The sequence below is a fragment of the Pygoscelis adeliae genome, unplaced genomic scaffold, assembly GCF_000699105.1.
Source record: "Pygoscelis adeliae isolate BGI_AS28 unplaced genomic scaffold, ASM69910v1 Scaffold797, whole genome shotgun sequence".
NCBI classification, from domain to species: domain Eukaryota; kingdom Metazoa; phylum Chordata; class Aves; order Sphenisciformes; family Spheniscidae; genus Pygoscelis; species Pygoscelis adeliae.
In genome coordinates, this window is record NW_008825230.1 from 69,699 (window position 1) to 89,461 (window position 19,763).

Here is a 19,763-nt window from a genome sequence, read left to right on the forward strand (position 1 = left end):
CAGGAAAAAAGACTGAAACATAGAATCAAATGAGCACAAACAAATATATATATATATATATTTGTGCTCAGTTGGTACTATCATTCAGGATATATCGATGGACGTTTTTAGAAAGAGTTTGGACAGAAACAATTATTAAAGCCCCATTAGGGCCTATTTTCTGTTATTTTTATAGTGTAGTAGCAATAAGCATAATTTTTCATGGCTGTTCTTTACAGTGAACTTTTTGCGTACACATATTCGTTATTATTATAATAAAGTTAGAGAAATTAAGCCTGCTTCCTAATAACAGCAATCTTTGGTTGGTTCTTAATTCCAATTTCTGGGTTTCATATGCACCAAGCAGCTGCTAGATGCAGGAAGTTATACGTGTAAGTTTAAGTAAGAAATCAGAACAGTTATTTTTTATGAACTTCTATATCCAATATTTCCAGTACAGCAGCACCTGTGAACTCCACCTTCATTTTGGGGGGAATATCTGTTGTAAACCATAGGGCTAAGAACGGCTATGGTGTTTAGGTTTCTGCCACTTTTATGTAGTAAACCTACAGTAATGGGTGTGGAGAAAAGGACATGCACTTTGCAATTGTAGTGGTGATTAAGCAGAAGAAAAGATTATAAGAGAAAAATGCAGAGTAGTTTCAAAGCCAGCATTACTTGTTCTTATAGTTATTTTTAAAGAATATCTTAACAAAATGTCTGTTGTCACTGTAAGAAAGTTTTACTGCCTGAAGGTTATCAATAAGTTAACTCACAGATACCATTCTAAGTTACTGGAAGCAAAACTGAGTTTTTTTTAAAGTAAAGTTTTGGTGATTTATTGCATACATTATTAAGAGCTGAAAGATCTATTTTGTTTCCATTTATTTTCCAAATATGGACTTGGTTATAAAACTACAAGGATGGAATTCTGCCTGAATTTAATCTTTATTTTAATGCTAATTTTCGTTTTTGAGTTGGAGGACATGTTTTCTTCTGAAGCCTTCTGGAAAAATTTTATGTTGCAAGTAATTTTTATATTCTTTTTGCTTAACATTAAAATCTGTTTAAAAATAGAAGAAAGTAAAAATCTGTCAAAGCCATAGTACACTTTCATTGGAGTGATGCTGCATTAGTATATGGAGTGACCTATTTCAGCTCATTTCTTATTTTAAAAGTATCGTGAAAAAAAGAGATAAAAGGAAAAGTGTTAGAATGAATGCTTTTATTGACTAAAGTAAATCTTGAGGTACTGTAGTTACATATAAATTTTACCATCTACGTGTGCTCATTACAGGGGTATAGATAAGAAAGGTCACCTTAAACTCCTTCCTGTAAGCGTCAGTACTTGGCACTACTTAAAAAGAAATTTGAAGTACATTTAATATTGCAACGCTTTTAGATCCAGATACTATCCTCAGTTTCTTGTGAATTACTGCTCGATACTTAGTATGTGAGATACCGCAGCATCAGACTGCAGATGGCTTTGAAATCTTTGAAGTCTTTAATTTGATGCGGAAGGCAAAAGTGAATCAGGAGTGATACGCCCTTGTGAATCATTGTTTTTTGACAGGTAGCTGTCAGGTTAGTACTGCATTTTACTCTTTTTGGTTCACATTCATTTTTAATTACAGTAATCATTCTTTGGTAGTGATACAGATCAATATAACTACATCTGCCAGGATGAACTGTAAGCCCTGGGTTGGAATCAACTTTTTTGTCTTCCAGGCAAGATTAAGTTTCCCCAGTTGTCTGGTGCAATCTCACTGAAAGGGGATTTTCCCTATCAGTTACCTGAGGGATATGTTCCTATTCTGATTGTTTCAGTTCTTTTCAGTGGCTGATAAGTATACACATTGTAAGTCTGTATTTTTCCATAACCTAATCTGTGTGCAGCAAAAGTAACATTCAGAGCTTTAACACATCAAAACAAACAGTATTTGAAAATGTTATATGAAGTGTAGAGTCTTTGGAGACAGCTAGTGCCCTGAAGTCTACTTTATACAAAAGAGATTAACACCATTATTCTATGTATAATCTCTCCAGCAAAACAGTCGCCTATTTCTGTCAACAAATGGTTTCTTTGCTTTGGCAGCTGAAAGAAATTTTAGTTGTGTAGGCAACAGAACATGCCTTTATAAGTTGCAGAACCCAATTTTAAAAATATTTTGGAAGGTAACTGCAGTTTTGAGAAGTTAAATTATTTTCATTAACTAAATATTTTTTTAAACAAGCTAAAAAGACTAATTATGTCTGCTACAAGTGACACACTCATAATCCATGCATAAGGCAGGTTCACTATTTTACAGTACACCTTTTGGAAAGGTGTCTCTTGTGCACGTCCCATTGTTCCTTGCAGATGCTTAGCTGATTAAAAGGTCTTCACATATCCTATCCAGATAATGTGCACTCCAAGAGTACACTTTTTTCCTGACTAAAGGTGGAGATGAGCAGTGTTCTTACTGAGAGCCTGAGAATCCATAAAACTATTGTATACCAAAGAAAAGAAGATAAAGAGGCTCAAGTAAAGGCTTAATATTTCTAGAAGCCTCAGACCAAATAAATTTTGGAAAATTTGCAGGGAGAGGCGGGGGGAAAAGATAGATACCACAGCATTTCACTGTGTAATGAATCATAGAAGCCGTATTTCTAATGGAATTGAGTTATATAAGTCACAGTCAACATATGGAAGATTTTTAAAATTTATTTTACGTTAATAAATATATCAGTGCTCTTTTTCAAATAATTGAATTACATTACTAGTTAATAAATTATTATATTTTGAATAAAGTTTTACTGTTTTCCCCAATAAGTTTTTAATATAAAAATTAAAGCTAAGAAATATATACTTTAATAAATACTGCATTTTACTTGATTTTCTGGTTTATGGCAAAAAATAAATAAGAAGTAAACAATTTGCCAAATTTTGAATTTAGTATCCGAATCAAAGCTTCTGCTATTCTCAATTTCTTTACCTGGATGAAAGAATTACATCATCGTTCACAACTTCTGTTTGTAGAGGGTGAGAGACCTCGTGAGAGCAGAGCATTCGAACCTTCCTCACTTACATGACAGGGTAAATGCAGGTCTTGGGGCAGAAGTGGACGTGTGTGCAGATCCCTGTGCGGCTGGGAGCCGCTTCCCTCCGTGGTTACGTGGCTGGGCATGTGTGTGTGCTGTGGTGAGGGTGCTGGTGCCTCTGACATGTGGCATGCACAGACTGTGCAAACAGTTTCTTATCATTTGACTGAGCACACATGTGCTTGCATCATAGGACTGGATGCGATTTCTGCCATGTTGATGGATAGCTGTGTTTTGTTTATATGTGGGGAAGGATGGCAACAAGAAACAAGCCATTAATCACAAAAAACCTGTCATTAAGCCATCAGCTTATTTCTTGTGCACATCTAAGGACTGATGGGGAACAACCCCATGAAAATTGTCTCAGGACCTGTCCTGGTAACAGTTATAATGACCTTTCCCTGTGTTAATTTTTAGTTTGGTAGTTTACACTTTGTAATTACAAAGCACAGATCATTGAAACAAATTGTAATGTTAATCAGTAAGTCAGCATACAAGAATGCAAAGAATCAAGTCTCTCCTTGTATACTAAATGAAAGATTTCTTCCAGATTCTTGCTTTGATCATTGGACTTTTTTAAATAAGCAAACATTACTTAGTTGCTAAGCCACAGACTGAAGTTCATTAGTGTGTTAACACAAATATTGGAAAAAGAATACTAAACCAATATTAGATAGAGGACCTGTGCGTAGGCTGCAAGTAATGTAATGAATGTGACACCAGAACATTTTGAAAGATTGCTCACAGTGATTAAAACCATTTCTGTTTGCAAAAACCCACCCCACTCAGCAAGGAAAAGTGCAAATCCTGAGTAGATCTGTTTTTCTGCTACTGATATCTGTAAGACTTTACTGAAAGTACAATAGATTTAATAGTCTTACAGATAATTTTGTGTATATTCTTTATTTTAAATGTTGACCAGATGTATTGATGTGGCATTTTTTTGTCTAATGGTGATCCTTAAAACTGGTTTTCATTAGAATGCTTTTAACCATAGATTGAAAGCCAGAATGCCGTCTTATTTAAATTGCCTGTTTGGGAACCGAACTCAAAATCTTCACAAATCAGTTTTGGATTCATAGATATTTCAGGTTTAATGCATAAATGCAGTGTTTTAACACAGTGCCTTTTTTCTGAGGCTGTTGAACTTTACAAGAATTCATGCTAGTTTGGAATTTTTTGATGTTCAGTTTATTATCTTAAGCAAATGAACTAACAGTTCATACTTCTGCGTTCTTTACAGATCTTCAATACAGTGAGAGAAGAAGAAGAAGGAGCAGAAGATATTTTTGAATATTTTCCTCATCTTCTGAGAAAGCTCCCAACGTTTGATACAGACTGTCTATGCAAAGGTGATGGTTTTTGTGTAAAACCATGCGTAACAGGTGCTTACTGTCAATATCGTGCCACTTTACAGAGGACTGCACTCTCTAACTATGTAACTGGTGCTTTACTAGAAGCAACTACATCATTAGGTGCAAGAAGTGGTCTTTTGAATATCTTTGGAGGATCAACTGGAAGAACAATGCTTAAAGGTAATGAAGATTTAATTTTTTGAACCCTGTCCTCTTTAAGTATAGGGTGTATTGCAAAATATATAATACTATATAATATTCTGTAGTTTATATACTCATATATAAAGCTAACAGATAAAAAAGGTTTTCATGTTTTCAAAGATTTTCCTTTGCAATCATTATGTGTCATAATGACTAGCTATGTTAGTTTAATAAAGTAAAAATGCATGCAAAACTGAAAAGATTCTTATTACAAAACAGACACCTTTTCAGTTTTATTTTCTTTTTAGAAATGTTCCTGTCTGCATCCAAAGTTAATGCCTAAGCCATTGTTGTTAGGGAGTTCCTTTGTATAGTATTTCTCATTTACCGAGCACTCCTGCTCATGGGCTGACTTGGTTCAGGAATTGAGAAAGGAGAATATACTCTACTTGGTAATTATTGTCATTATACAACTAGCTGTCAGCATAGCACTGTGTGGTAAGTATGTACAATTCATTAGTGATTTATTGTTGGTCTTCTCCTGGATCCATCATCTTTCTAGTATTGGATCATTTCAAATAACATGGGTATTGTCTGTGTGGAAAATGCCTGTTGGAGGATGGATGTTACATACTAACTTCCCATGCTGATCATCTTCTTATGCAATAAGAATACCATTATGTGATTTAGTTTGGTCAGTTTTGGAAGTTAAACAGGACAAAGGCATTCTTGGTATAAATTCATTGCATTAAAACAGGGTTTTGTACAGAACAGTAACTGCATTTTAAATTAATTTTAATTAATTAATGCCTAGAATATTTCCTAAGGTACTCAAGCATTTGGGGATTTATCATTATCTGATACACTGTAACAAAAGGATGTAGTATCTCAGTTGTACAATTGTAGAACTGAAGCATGCGGATATTACGGCTTGCCCAAAATTTTACAGCAACATGACAAAATCAGTACAGAATTCTCAGTGCAGTTCCTTAACTAGTGCAGATACTGACCTAATTTTCACAAATAATTATATAGTTTGTGCTCAGATTAGGTTGTCTTATTTTTATCCCAAAGAGTGTCCCTTTCTAGTTTTAATTAGTCTCTCTTTAGGTGAACCAAATGGCAGAGGCGCACTAAAATGGTAGAAGAACAACAGGTACAGATGGCAAACTGTAGCATCTGAGTGAATTTCAGTAGTATGTTGAGCAACAATACTAAGCTTCACATACCCTCATCGTCTGTGAGACAAAGATACGTACAATACAGTGTCCTATTTTGGTAGGGTTTTTCCTTTTTTTGTTTGGTTTTTATTTGTTCTGGGGGGATGAGTGCTTTAGAAAAATAAACATGTACATTCCTGCGACAGCTCTGGAAAGCAAGGTTGAAAGAACTGAGTCATGTACTTGGTGGTGCAGTGTGGTAGACCTTCTTCCTACAGAGTGGGAGAAAAGAGCATAGGGTTTTGATGCCCCAGACCTGATCAAGACTCTAAGGATGTTCTGTCCCCTGAGTACAAATGTCAGCCTCCCATGGGGCAAGTTGCTGCAGTGCCTGAAAAACCCAGCTGGCAACTGTCACCATAGAGCTGCTGAGTTCTGAAGCTGGAAGCAGCAGCAGCAATTAGCTCAGGCTCACTGACATGCTGATATGGCTGTATCTTTTTATAGAGCCTGAGCTAGTGACTGCACATGTGTGCTCTGTGTACCAGCACACTTTGCACTAGTTTGGGGATCTCTGCGGTGCCCATATTGTATGGTGTATGCTTCTGTTGTTGTATTCTGAGCCCAAGCAAGTGAGACCTTAAAGAAAAGGCAAAGATCTTGAACTTGATTTGCAATTCCACAGACAACCTGTGTAAATAGTAAAGATTTGATTTACTGTAGTGGTTTAGGTATGACTTACTGTAGTGGTTTCTGTTGAGGAAGAAATGTGCTGCGGCTTCAGGATAATGAAGTTTTCTGGATGTGGAAGGTTCGTGTTCAGGTATATCACGGTGATTTAATATGTCTGAGAAATGACGAAGGTATCAGTAACAGAGTCCTCTCTAAAAACATTTAGAGTGTTACTTGGCGATGTTACTAACTGATACATTAGCATTAGCAAGGAACCCAACAGTATTCTGAATTCAGAGCTGTGGTTATCATTCATGGGTGTGTACCTTTTAAGAAAGAAAATCGTCCTGTCCATGCAGATTGATAAAAAGTTTCTTTTCATCTGTCCAACATCCTCTCTTACTGCTGGATTTAACTTCAACCGTAAGCTAATCTCATCTAAACCTGATAACTTTCAATTGGCATCGATAACAACTCTGTCAAATGCAGTGGAGGATTTATCACAGGATACAGCATGTCTTTGGAACACTTCACTTAGTAGTTATTTGGAGGTGTTGAAAAGGGAATATATTGGTCCTGGTCTGGTTTAATAGTTGTTGTGGTTTAATCCTGGTAGGCAGCTAAGCACCACGCTGCTGCTCGCTTACTCCCCCCAGTGGGATGGGGGAGAGAATCGGAAGGGTAAAAGTGTGAAAACTCATGGGTTGAGATAAAGACAGTTTAATAGGTAAAGCAAAAGCCGCGCATGCAAGCAAAGCAAAACAAGGAATTCATTCACTCCTTCCCATGGGCAGGCAGGTGTTCAGCCATCTCCAGGAAAGCAGGGCTCCATCATGCGTAACGGTTACTTGGGAAGACAAACGCCATCACTCCGAACGTACCCCCTTCCTTCTCTTTCCCCCAGCTTTTATTGCTGAGCATGATGTTGTATGGTGTGGGATTTCCCTTTGGTCAGTAGGGGTCAGCTGTCCCGGCTGTGTCCCCTCCCAACTACTGTGCACCCCCAGCCTGCTCGCTGGTGAGGCAGCATGAGAAACAGAAAAGGCCTGATGCTGTGTAAGCATTGTCCAGCAATAACTAAAACATCCCTGTGTTACCAACACTGTTTTGGTCACAAATCCAAAACATAGCCCCATGCGAGCTACTATGAAGAAAATTAACTCTGACCCAGCCAAAACCGGTACAATAATGAAGGTGATATTTCCATCAGCACTTGTGGCTTGTAGCCCTCTGGAAACAGTTCAAACTGTTGTGCATTTCATCTGGGCCCTACCACCCTTTCTCAGACAAGATAGCAGTATATCTAAGTTAAAAGTATCATATGTTGCAGAGAGACGAAAATAAATATTTGCTTTGACAGTCAGAGGTTGTGAGTGCCCATGTAGTAATTTCAGTGCTGTGCACTGCCCTGAATTAGTATCAGCAACAGGAAATTAGTATTATGTCTTTTAGTTTGGCTTTCTTCATGTTGCTCAGCCTGTTGAAGAATGGAGGGAAGACCTCTTCTCTGATTTTTTTCTACTGTTTTGATCAAGAATAGCAAATGTTTCTTGTTACTGTGTTTCACAAGCTGTGACAGGACAGGTTTTCAAGTGTTGGCTTGCTTCCACAAAAACTTCAAGCATAGGTTCTCAGGTCTTTGTATTTAATATATTTATTTTTCAGTTTTTGTATTAGAACCTGTCTTACAGTTTTTCCTTTAAAATTTTACTTGAAAAACGATTTGCAATGTAGGAAGACGTCATAGTGCAGTTGAAAGTCCAAACATAAAGATCCTGATGGAAGCGCAGGAGAGTGGTGATGTGATGTTCATTTCTTTCAGAAAGAAAGAAATTATAGACTTCAGGTTTGTGCAGGATAGTGCAGTGTAGACACATGACCTTTTGCTGACTCATTCGAATCTGGCTGGAGTATTCTCATGATGCAGAGAAATCCCCTATAGTGGTTGGTTTGAAAACAATATAGGCAGCCCCAGTTAATAATCCTTCAAAATACAACCCTTTCTGGTGATGGCAGTAGCTGAGATGGTGGTAGTTTGAGCATCATTGCACCGTACTTCACTATACAGAGGTAGGCATGCCCAAAGGCAGCAATTATATTGATTACTTGAAATAAATAAAAGGAACCACTAGCAAATGAAAATGTGAACACCAATAGCACTGACATATAGAATGCATTATGAAGACAAAAGATTATATAAATTTATTTTAAACTATCATCAAAAGTAATTTGCAATGTTATATAAGCATAAATAAAAGAATTTTTAAACTATCTAGTTACTGTTCTGCCACTCAGAAATTTGAACTCAAACTTCCTTTGTGTCCTATAAATGTTGTAATACCTAAAAACATTGTAAATAAAAGCAGGAAGAAGTGGTGAATTATTATGAAGTAATTATAGTAAAACATTTTTGTGGTGGATCCAGTTCAACAGATCTTGCGCTACATAAAGATGCTATTGAAGACTTGCTGTATTGCATGTTACTACTTAGTGTTAGACAATGATGAGTACTGTTGCGTATTAGAGTAAAAGTTTACACATCTGAGGCTCTGAACTGATGATGAGTGGCAATGCCAGTGTCAACTTTCATCACCTCTCTCAAGAAGAGAGAGCACCTGGGTGTCTGTTCCTAGAAACTGATTTCACTTCAAAAAGTCCTGTAAAAGAGGGGAACAATAAGGGGCAAAGTCACCTTGGCCTAGTATTGCCGCCGAGTGCTTCATTTTGTCAAATTGTGTCCTGAGTTAGAGATCTCTAAATTGCCTTAGATATTTGTATATGTATTATGCATTTCAGTTCAATGAGTTAAGAGGGCTTCATCAAAATGTTTGCCCATAACATAGCCAAAACACAACTGTGTTTAAAATGTGCTGTGATTAATATTTTAGTTTTTAATGTCTGTATACATTGTCATGTATTTTACTTAAACATATCATTTCCTTTGTGCGGGCACTATGCAAATATATTCTTAAGTGTAAGAGGATTCTATTTTTATTTGATTGAAAAATATGGATTATCTGGGTAATTCTAGTTTTATTTTGTAAAATGTTTGGGAGTAGGAGGGTTGTATATGCATCTTACTCCAAAATTACCAGTGACAAATGATTTGAAGAAAAGAGGTCTTTTAATGTATATGGAGCAAGATTTAGTTTAAATGAGTTATCTTGCAAGTAAACATAAAATTGTAGGCTTCAGTTTACTGGCTTTTAAGACTTTTTTGTTTTTTTTTTTTTAAAGTATAGTTCTTCTTGTTCCAAATTAGGAAACAGCTTGGTTATACCTTTTTTTCGGGGTTGGAGAATATTGTCTACTGGCTGTGTTCTTTTGGAAGTTCTTTTCTTGTGCTATCACAGAAACATGACATGCTGGAGGAAGCAGAAAGTAACAAACATGTGACTACACTGAAAGGAAAAGTTGACTGCACCTATGCATTTTTTTCAGTGAGGGTGATAGCTCTATTGAGAAAAAGTTTCCATCTGAATCTGAAAGGTAGGGTTTTTATTCTACTTGTAAAAACAATTATCATAAACAAGTTAGCTAATCTTTATTGTTTTATTATGGAGTTCATTTATAGGTTCATGTAGTCATGTCATTAAATGCATGACTGTAAACTGCAGAATATCACTTAATGGGCATGTGGCTGAGCAGCAGGTATAGAGCCTGGTTGCTTCCCCTCATGCCTTTCGGCTTTGCGGGAACTGCATTTTTAGTGCCTTTTTTTTTTTTTTTTTAACTCAGTGGTACTCAGAATTGCACCAAAGTGCTTCTCTCACACAAACTTTTTACTTTTTTTTTTTCCTGAAATTATGAAAATACAAAAAAGTGCCCTGTTTTTTGTCTCGAGCATAATGACTGTCATACCTTATCCAAAACAGTTAAAACAGCCAGCAGAGCAGAAAGCTCTTTTCCTACCCTCTCATCTAGTCACTGAAGCCCTCACAGTAGGACATGGAACATGGTGTATGGACCTTTGCTATTCAGGCTGGGAATAGATGCTTTTTACAGAGGTGAGAGGCTCTCGGGGAAAGCGCTCGAAACTCTTCCTTTTCTCTTACCAATTAAAAAAAAAATAAATCTAGTTTGTGCACCTGTGTTGATCACTAGTACACCAGTGTGAGGGGGAATGAAGTTCTTCTGGTAAGAAAGTCACAAGCCATTTAGAAAGTTACAGCTCAGACCAATAACTTCAGTTTCAGTCTGAAAGCAGTAGAAAACTGATGCACAGGGGACATAGAGTAGGTGGACTACTGAATTCCACACTTCATGATTTCTCAATTGCTCTAAGGGACAGCCCATGTACAGATTGTGTTGCAGTATATCCAGTCTTGGGCCAAAGACATGTAACATGATACCAAGGTCCATGTCAAGTAGATGTTTATCTTCCACCAGGTAAAACCATTCCTCAGCTTCGCTACAAGTTAAGCTTCAGTACAGACATGAAACTGTGGACACAATTTAGACGGTTGTCAACTCTAGAGTAATTATTACTGTGCTTGGAATGATTTTCAAGAGAGTTCTTAAAAAGCTTCAAAAGTGGAAGGGAATTTGTTTATTAAAACCAGTCTGTATCAGTTAGTCTTGAAAGGCTCTCAAGGGCTGTCGGATCTGTGTTTGGAGGACCTCTTCTGGACCAGACAGCGTTCCACTACTTTTCCTTCAAAATATTTGCAATTCCTGGTGATAAAGTTCACCGCTCCCTTGCATGATCTGTTTAAAGAGGAGCCCATTACTTTAATGGGGAGTGTCCTTCATGATTTAAAAGGAAGACCTCTCAAAACCTTTATACGCTCTGTAGTTAGGGATTTTATGTAATATCTGCCCCAGAAATAGGGATGCTGCAAACACAGAGTCCCTAATGCTGGGATAGGCTCCTGGTTTTATGTCTCCCTAGCACTAAGCATATTGTGAGTTCTTCGTGTTCGGTCCTTCAGGAGTTATTTAGTGACCTGAGCAATGAACCTTAATAGTCACCAGTAGTCCAGCTCCAGGAAATACTGCTCTAAGGTTTTGTTTGGTAGCTAAGGACCCTAAATGCTCTTGAGTCCCCAGGACTAGGATGGTCTTGTGGGCAGATCGCTGCCAGTGTTGCTAGTTCCAGAGAAGGCTTCCAAACATACCACACCTCTGAAGCCAGAATTCCCAGTCATGTGGATCTGGGACTGAGAGTCTTTAAAACTCATGTAGGGCCTGCTCTGTAGGAGACTCATCTCTTGGGTCTGGAGCGGTGAGCCTGCAAGCCCTGCTCTCAGATGGCTCACAGAGCTGTCAGGCTCCCGACTGAGGAGCTGTGACTCCAGTCCCGGTAGCACATGGACAGTCTGAGAGTGGACTCCCGGGAACCACAGATGCCTGGAGTTCCCACAGCTGGTCAGTGACATTCACATCCTTGTCAGCATCTTTGTTACTGCAGAGAACATAATTTTCACGTATGAACGCTGAAGACATTTCAGCTGCACTGTTTTAGCACCTCTGTATGTAACTCAGAATTTCTGGTTAGTAAGAAGTTTTGAGAATGTCTTTTGGTGAGATTTGGATTGAAACCAGATTTCTTCCCATAGAAAGGAAATCCTGCTTCTCAGCCTGTTATGTTTCTTACAAATTGATTGTTACAGAAGTTTGTTCATAGTTGTTAATGGGCCAGAACTTTCACTGGAATCATGTTTGAAGACTCAGTCATTGTCACAGTTCATGTGGTGTTGACAATTTTTTTTTACAGAAAGTGAAAAAAAGGTTTGGGTCTTTTTTTAAATCTTAAGGAAGGAACTAGAGTATGTGAAAACATTTGTGCTTTGTATTTGATGACTGTGTCCAGAGTCATTGCTGGAAAGAAACATTTACCCTTCCTTCCCTGCGCCCCTGCCTCTGAACCCCATTACGAGGATAACTTCTGTAGCTTTGTAATCTAAGAAAAACAAAAGAAAAGTGAAAAGAGGTGTCTGAGGATGGAGCAGACAGCAAATATTTCGTATCGATATTCTTTTCACTTTAGCATCTTTCAAAGCTGTTTAAGTCTGATGCCACTTTCTTAAGTGATACATATCAGACTGCATCCTTGATTATTGTTGTTCATCTTCCAGAGAAAGGTTACTCAGAACTTGTTGAAAAGACAGCAACAATTTTTGACCAAGAACACAAGGAAACTAATTTGTCATGAACATGCAGGCAGACTATATTGATCTTAAGAAAACCTACTTCAGTCAGCCCTCAGTATTCAGAGACTACCCTTTTTCTGTAGACTTTGCCATCCAGCAAAGATTGGGCAGCAAAGAGGACCCAAGTCTCTGTAGCTTCTCTCACTGCTGTTTCTTGTACCCTTTGCACGAGGCTTTTTGTTACAATATTGGGGAAATTCCAGGATCCCTGAAGCTGGGGCAATTGTCTGACAGCTGTATGTCAGAAGTCATGGGCGATACAAGCTTTATGTGCACAGATTGAGGAAGGCCAACATGATGTAGCTGGTCTGTGGTCTGCTTAACCTTTGGGCCCAAAGGTTAAGACTAGCTAGAGTAAGGGATAAAGCCAAATGAGCTGAGATTAAGACCTGAGAAGATGAAACGTGTCTCAGGCTGAGAATCTAAGGTAAGAAGATGGGTCAGGCAACACACTGTAGGAGAGGAAATCAAATCCAGGAGACACGTCAGACAGTAAGTAGATAATGTGGCCTGAGGCAAGGGTGTGGGTCAGGAAACCAAGGATTTCATGCTACCTGGTTGGCTCCAGGATGTAGATCAGGAGAACCAGGAACAAGTGCAGGTCAGGGGCAGAATTAGGAGTGACCTGGCAGGAAGCACAGATCAAGGCTAAGATGGCAGAAAGAAGGAGAAAGATTTGGGAGGACAGCTGTAGGCAAGGGACACCTGGGACTGTCTGGAGCTGGCTACGATAGTTGTCTCTGTAAACTGGCAGAAGGGAAAGATCGCTGCAGTCAGTCTCCCAGACCTGTCACCATCTAGTCAGGCCTGGCTGCAGCCAGGTTAGTCACAGCAAGGGCAGTAGGAGAAGGACTTAAGGAGGATCCTTGCCAACATTAATTTAACAAAAACTTCCTTTAATCCAACAGGTTTAATACATTGTAGGCACAAAGAATTAAGCTTTGCCAGCATAGCTTGTCTCGTCATTATAGTCCTCTTTCTGGGTTCAGTAAGGTATATTACTGCAAGATGAAAAGACACATAATTGATCCAGGCAGTAGATTGAAGTTAACTAGTGTAAGTAATCTAAGTAAAAAAATCTAAAAATATTTTCATCTGTAAAATTGCTCCTTTGGACAGAACAGGTATCGTACTCATGGTACAGGAAGGTACATGTTTGTATGGATCTGGATATCCTAACCAGTGTATAGGAGATAGGATCTATATCCGCTTAGGATTCTTAACAGCTAAGCGGTGTTAAGAAACAGAACTGAGTTTTGGATGGTTTTGTATAGATTTTAGTTCTGATAATATCATATGGAAGTTTGGTACACTAGTGATCCTTTAACTTATGTAGCTGAGTCTCTGCTTACAGTAATATTTTTGTTGGTAGTCTATAGCTGTTGCTTCCACCAGCAGAAAAAGGAGTTTAATTCATAGACTGAGTCTGACTGTGCTATTAGAGCTTTGTTGTGAGGAAAGGAATGAAGGACGTACTAATGTCTGTGGATGAAGGCTGAGAGAGCAGAAGTTTGTGCAGTGATGTTAGTTTTAAAATCAAACTTATTTTTTTATGAAGAGTAATTAGTCTTCAGAAAAAATGAAATGGGATTCTAAGTGCAGATAGTTAATCCCTAAACTTCTTATTATTGTTTATTATTTTAAAGGTCTGAACATTTGTTTGAATGGACCTTGTAAAAGTAGTGTCCATGGGAACTTTTAAAGTGTAGAATGGAACTTTTTCGGTATGTTTATGTTAGCATGTCAATCATAAGCAAAAAACCCCAAGGACCTCAAGCCTCAAGATGACTCGAGTCATGTCTAAAGATTCCCTTGAAGTTTTGTTTCTAGGAAACAAATTAGAAGAAAATCAACTTTTGTAGAATAATGCTGTTTTATTTATATCCGGACACAATTTTTTGGGGGTTTAATTCTAAGATACACTGTACAGTTTTCTTCATAGAATCAAGAACATTCTGATTTTTTCCTTTAGGTTTTCAGATATTTGCTTTTATAATTAGTGGAAAATTCTTTAGTATTGACCCTATAACGATGATAAATGTTTAATCTGATGGTTTATTTTGTATTTTTTCAGGGAGATAGCATTAATAAAATTGATATTTATAAATAAATTAATTTTAAAATTCTATACTGTATCCCCTTGGGGTCCTTATATTATCATATTTAACATGAATTCTTCAGAAATCTAAGCACGCTAGTTTTCACCTGAAGTTGGAAACAACACTAAATTGTCATTCTTCCACTTAAGAAAGATTATGCTGGTATTGTCAATGAAAAAATAACGGTGTGTTGGCTGGGTTCCACGACCATTCCTCCAGTAGAGGTTTTTCAGACAAGAGGTATACTCACCATATAAACAAAGTGACTCTAAGTGTACTGCTCGCATTCCAGTTCTGCACAGATCGCTCGCTCTCTCAGACTTCCTGGGGAAATGGAGAAAGTTTTCTTGTGGCAGTGTGTTGTTTTTCAGTCTTGTGTACTCTAGCAAATTTCATAACTAACTTTTCACTGATGTAGTCCTGCTGCTTGTAAAAGTGATGTAAACTGTGTGTAGACAAGGCTAAGGTTAGAATGAAGAAAAGAAGTGATAAAAATGCCAGAGCCTGATACTAACGGCTGCTGGGATCAAGGCAGAGTTTTGGTGTCTGTGTGGTTTACTAACATAGATGCAGCCTGACAGGCTATGCTGTCTTTTTAAGTCCCTCTATTTGTAGTTTCTTTACAGTTAATGATGCTTCTGGAAGCCTCGGGGAGGTTTTCTTCTTCTTTGCCTCTCAAAGAAACTTTTTTGGATTGTTGCCTAAGTCATAGCCCTTTGTCCCGTTAAAGCTAATGCTATTGCCTTTTATTAGAGACTCCAGTGCAGAGCGCATAATAGCTGTAAAGGTAGGGCATTCGCTAATAAAGAAACCCACGTCGCGGTTTTTGTAATGCTTCAGCTGAAGTTTCCTAAAACAAAACTAACTCCGTTTATTGCTTTTGGCCTGTTTAAACAACACTGATATAAATATAACTTGTACAAAAGCTTGGGTGTAGGCTAGCTTATTTCTTAATATATTTAAAGACAAAAATCCAGCAGAATTTAAATCACTCTTGTTTATAACTCTGCTGTCAAAATCAAATGCTTTTAGTCTTAGCAGGATGTATGCTCGTCCTTAATTTCTAAACTTCCTTCCATTCGAATCCCAGTGTTTCAGCTTTTTTTCTGGGGAGGTGGGTAACCTGACCTTTCAGTGAGCCAGCCAAATGCATGTCTTCTTCATGGCTTACACAAGGCACGTCAGTTATGCATTTTGCCACAGTTTGTAGCTTTAAACTGAGCAGCTGTTGCCTGACTGTTAGTTTGGACAAGTGCAGCGTGCAGGCTTTCTGTGGTATTGGAAGTACCTGCTCTTCTGGCATTTTAGGAGGAATCTAAGATTCAATGGAAGACGCGTTTGCTGGTAAGATTTGCATTTCTGTGGCCCATAGCACACGGTTCTGATTATATGTAGGTGGTTAAAATGAAGTGATAGTTTTATTTCCAGAGTTAGAAGTAGATTGGGTAGGCGGTTTCTAATCTGATGTTGGATCTATAATGTCTGCATTTAATAACAGTGCTTTAAGGACACTTAAAACTGTTGCTAGGTGGAAAATGAAGTAGGGTTTTAATATAAACAATAGGAATTTAAAGTCCTCTCTGTCTTGTGTGTATTTTGTATTTCAACTTGTTCAAAATGGAATGTAATATTATTATTACTTAATTTATAAGTAATTTAGTGTACTTTGCATTTATTCGGTTCACATTGCAACTATTTTGATACCAGATTTTGCTGTGGGACTTTCCTTTGTTACTTATTCTACAAAAATAGGTGACTGTTACGAAAAATGCTGGACAAAATGTGAATGTCAGATATAATAAAAGTTTTTAAAAGTACTAGAACCAGGTAATTATTTTCTTCCCTAAAGTTTATAAATGACTCAAATGTTACAAGTTAGTAACATATTTTTGAATGTAAATCCACTTCTGCTTTTTTTTCTTTAGCAAGCTTTTGTTCTTGGATCTTCAGTATACAAGTTTATAGCTTGTAACCAATTTGTGTTTTGTGGATGCTTAAGTCAGTTGATTTTTTTTTCCCTTTCTGAATGACATGAGTGCATAGCAGCATGGAAAAGAAATGTTTTGCTACTAATTGGTCATGAAGAAACACCTATATTTACATTTTTTTTTTAAACTGGCATGTGTAACTTGAATGAATGTTCCTAATATTTTACTCTGTGAAAGGAATGTCTTTTATGTGCTAACCCTCCCATTTCCCTAAACTGGCTGTTAACTAAAGGCTATGGCAAACATTCACCATTCAGAGATAGTATCCCATTGCAATAGAAAGATTGTATTGGTTGTCAACACCTTTATTTTCACCTCAGTGATTCAGACAGCACAGAAAAAAAGCGCCCTGATATCAAATGTATCTGTATTAATTGCAAAATAACGGTGTTTTTAATCCCTTTATTCAGTCAGTGATAACCAATCTGAGATACCTAGTAGGATTACAAGAAATGGAGGGAAAATCTTAGTTAATTTCAGAAATGTTAAAATTATAAATTCAGCTCAGACTCTGCCTTTGATAGGCTGATAGCTTTGATTTGAGGTAGAATGATGCAAGCATTTTCTCGAAAATAAGCTGATACGAGAATTTTTGTTAGTGCATAATTTGTTTAGTTTTTATTTAAGGGGCTTCATATTGACATAGTTTTCTAATGTTTAAGTATTTGCTTTGGAAATAGTTGTTTTGTATAAAAATGCATTACTACACATTTTAATAATTCTGAAATAAGTAAATTACCAGTGAGATTTATCAAGCGCAAAACAACAATAAAAGAACTAGAAATACAATTTGATGCTAAAAGTACCTTTAATTGCTTCTTGTGATTAATTTTAAGGGCTTTGCACAATTGTACAGCAATCAAATATTTTTATCCTTCATTTCCCATGGACTGTGTACAACAGATTTCATGCACATTTTCAGCTTTCTTTATCAAGTGTTCAGATCTTCTAGAAAGGGGATACTGTTGCTTTAGGTCTCTTCTCTTCCCCCTACCCCTACTCCCCAGTCACCATTTCAATTTCTCTTTCCTCTGATATTTTGGAGTAAAGCACAGATACATACCTTTTGACTTAACCATATTGCTACAGGCAGAAGTGGTGTCTTCTGAGAGCATTTTTCTTCTCAATCTGGAAAAACTATAGTTTCGAATGCCTTTTAATATGTTACTTTTAGATTTGGAGAAGATTTGATCTGAAGTTGTTCACCTGTATTTGCTTGTTCAGAATTAAATTGCAAAGCTCTGCGAAGAAATTGAACAAATATTTCTTTAACATGGATATTTCCTTATAAAAGTGGAGTAGTTATTGAAGTATCATAAATATGTATGACCTTTTCTAAAAATTCTTATAAGATTTTTTTCAAATAAATTGCTCTTCTACTGAGTTTCTGGAAGTTTCAGACTGGAATTCAGAAGAATTCAGATTGGAAACATTGTTAGTCTTTGGGCCCTGATCCTGAAAATAGCTATACCTAAAGCCCTTAAACTACATGGTGGTTTTTTTTTGACTAGACTTTGTTTTGTAGAATATTTGTAGATAATACTACCATTTCCTGCTACCTCCAGCTATGGAACTGCAGCTACTGGAACTGTATTGAGACTTCTGCAAATCTCAGAGGGGCATAATGTGCCAAATGTCTGAGTTTATTTTCATGTACTCAACCATCCTGAGCTGCACAAGGTCATGCTAGAATTTGTAGGTTAAAGACTTGATGGATCTTTTTAGAGATCTTTAAAACCTCATTTTTATTGGTGAATAAATTAAACAAAAACAGTGTTAACAAAAACCACAATAAACCATTATGGCATTAATAATTCAAGCTAAGAAACCCATACAGTAACTAGTTTGAACTTAAAAAGATCACAAAATGGTTAGTGTCGTCAGAAAAGAATGCTTTTGCCGTATTTACTGAGAAGAGTAACATCACAGTAATTAGTTCTGGTTTTGTGTCAGTGTATGCACTTTCTTGACTGAGAAAATGTAATTAATATTTTATGAACTTATTTGTGGTATCATATATTAAAGCACCATGAAATAGTTTTGTTATTATTTAAGCTTAATAGTGTCTTCAATTTGAGAGAGAAAATGAACGTTAAAAGTAGAATTTTCTTCTAGGTTTCAGATCTTCATAATATACTGTTCTGTAACTGCCGTGAAGTAGAAAGGATCAAATTATATCACATAGTTCTTGTCTACCTCATAGGTAAAGCATTTGTGAATGTATACCTCCTAAAAGCTGTCAACAAACCATTCAAATATGTGCATGGAACACAAAAGAGAAAGAGATGCTGGCTTTTCAGGTACTGGTTGTCTTGAAAGGTGGAGGTAGGATTTTGCATACGAGCTTAGTGCTCAGGAGGAAAAGACTTCAGCAATTTTCTATAACCATATATAGAGTGAATTGCTTTAAAAAAGGCAACAGGGAAAAACTAAAATATATTTAAAATTCCTGTGTGCAGAGATACAACTAGAACAGTGTCTATAGCTAGGATTTCTATTTGCTCCCCAAACCAAAGGATACTAGACTTTTTTTTTTTGTGCAAAAGAAACAGCCAACCCCCCAAAAAAACAAAACTTCTTTTGAACAGCAAGAGGAAAAAATAATTTTGTTTTGTCTATGTGGAATTATATGATTTTAAAAGAACAAATATAGATCAGCTTCAGAGTGAGAAGTCGATAGTTTTTATTTTGAGAATATCACTTTTGCAAAAGCTATCAGCTGATTGGCCAAAACATTTGGATAAACTCAATATAATTTCGTAAACATTTTAGTCACACAAATATGAAATAATTTTATCCAAAAATTTGTGCAGCGATTCGGCATATTTTTTGCTCACTTTTGCAGAATTATGTTCTTTTAAAAAATATTTCTTTTTATGTATAAAATGTTACATCTTTTAAAAAACATAACTGCTTTCTTTGCATTTTCCATAAACCACGTAAAAAGCCTGAACATGGTAGTTTTACATTTACATTTTGTTTGACTTACAGCAGACTTTTGCAGACTACGTTCCTGCATATTTGATCTCTCATATGGTTGAAAGTTAAAGAATTGCAAGCATGTTGAGTGTCACAAACAAAACCATACCCCAATATTTGCATAGTTTGGAAATTCACTACATTTTTTAAGAAGAGA

At 36.7% G+C, this 19,763-nt stretch overlaps 1 protein-coding gene across 1 annotated transcript in view; it reads left to right on the forward strand.

Annotated features, from left to right (window-relative positions):
* Positions 1 to 19,763, forward strand: part of PLCE1 (phospholipase C, epsilon 1) — a 102,712-nt gene that overhangs the window by 4,663 nt on the left and 78,286 nt on the right. The window contains exon 2 of the mRNA XM_009329287.1: positions 4,304 to 4,595. Within this exon, the coding sequence (XP_009327562.1) occupies positions 4,586 to 4,595 (10 nt within the window). The 5' untranslated portion in view covers positions 4,304 to 4,585. The remainder of the gene's footprint in view (positions 1 to 4,303; positions 4,596 to 19,763) is intronic.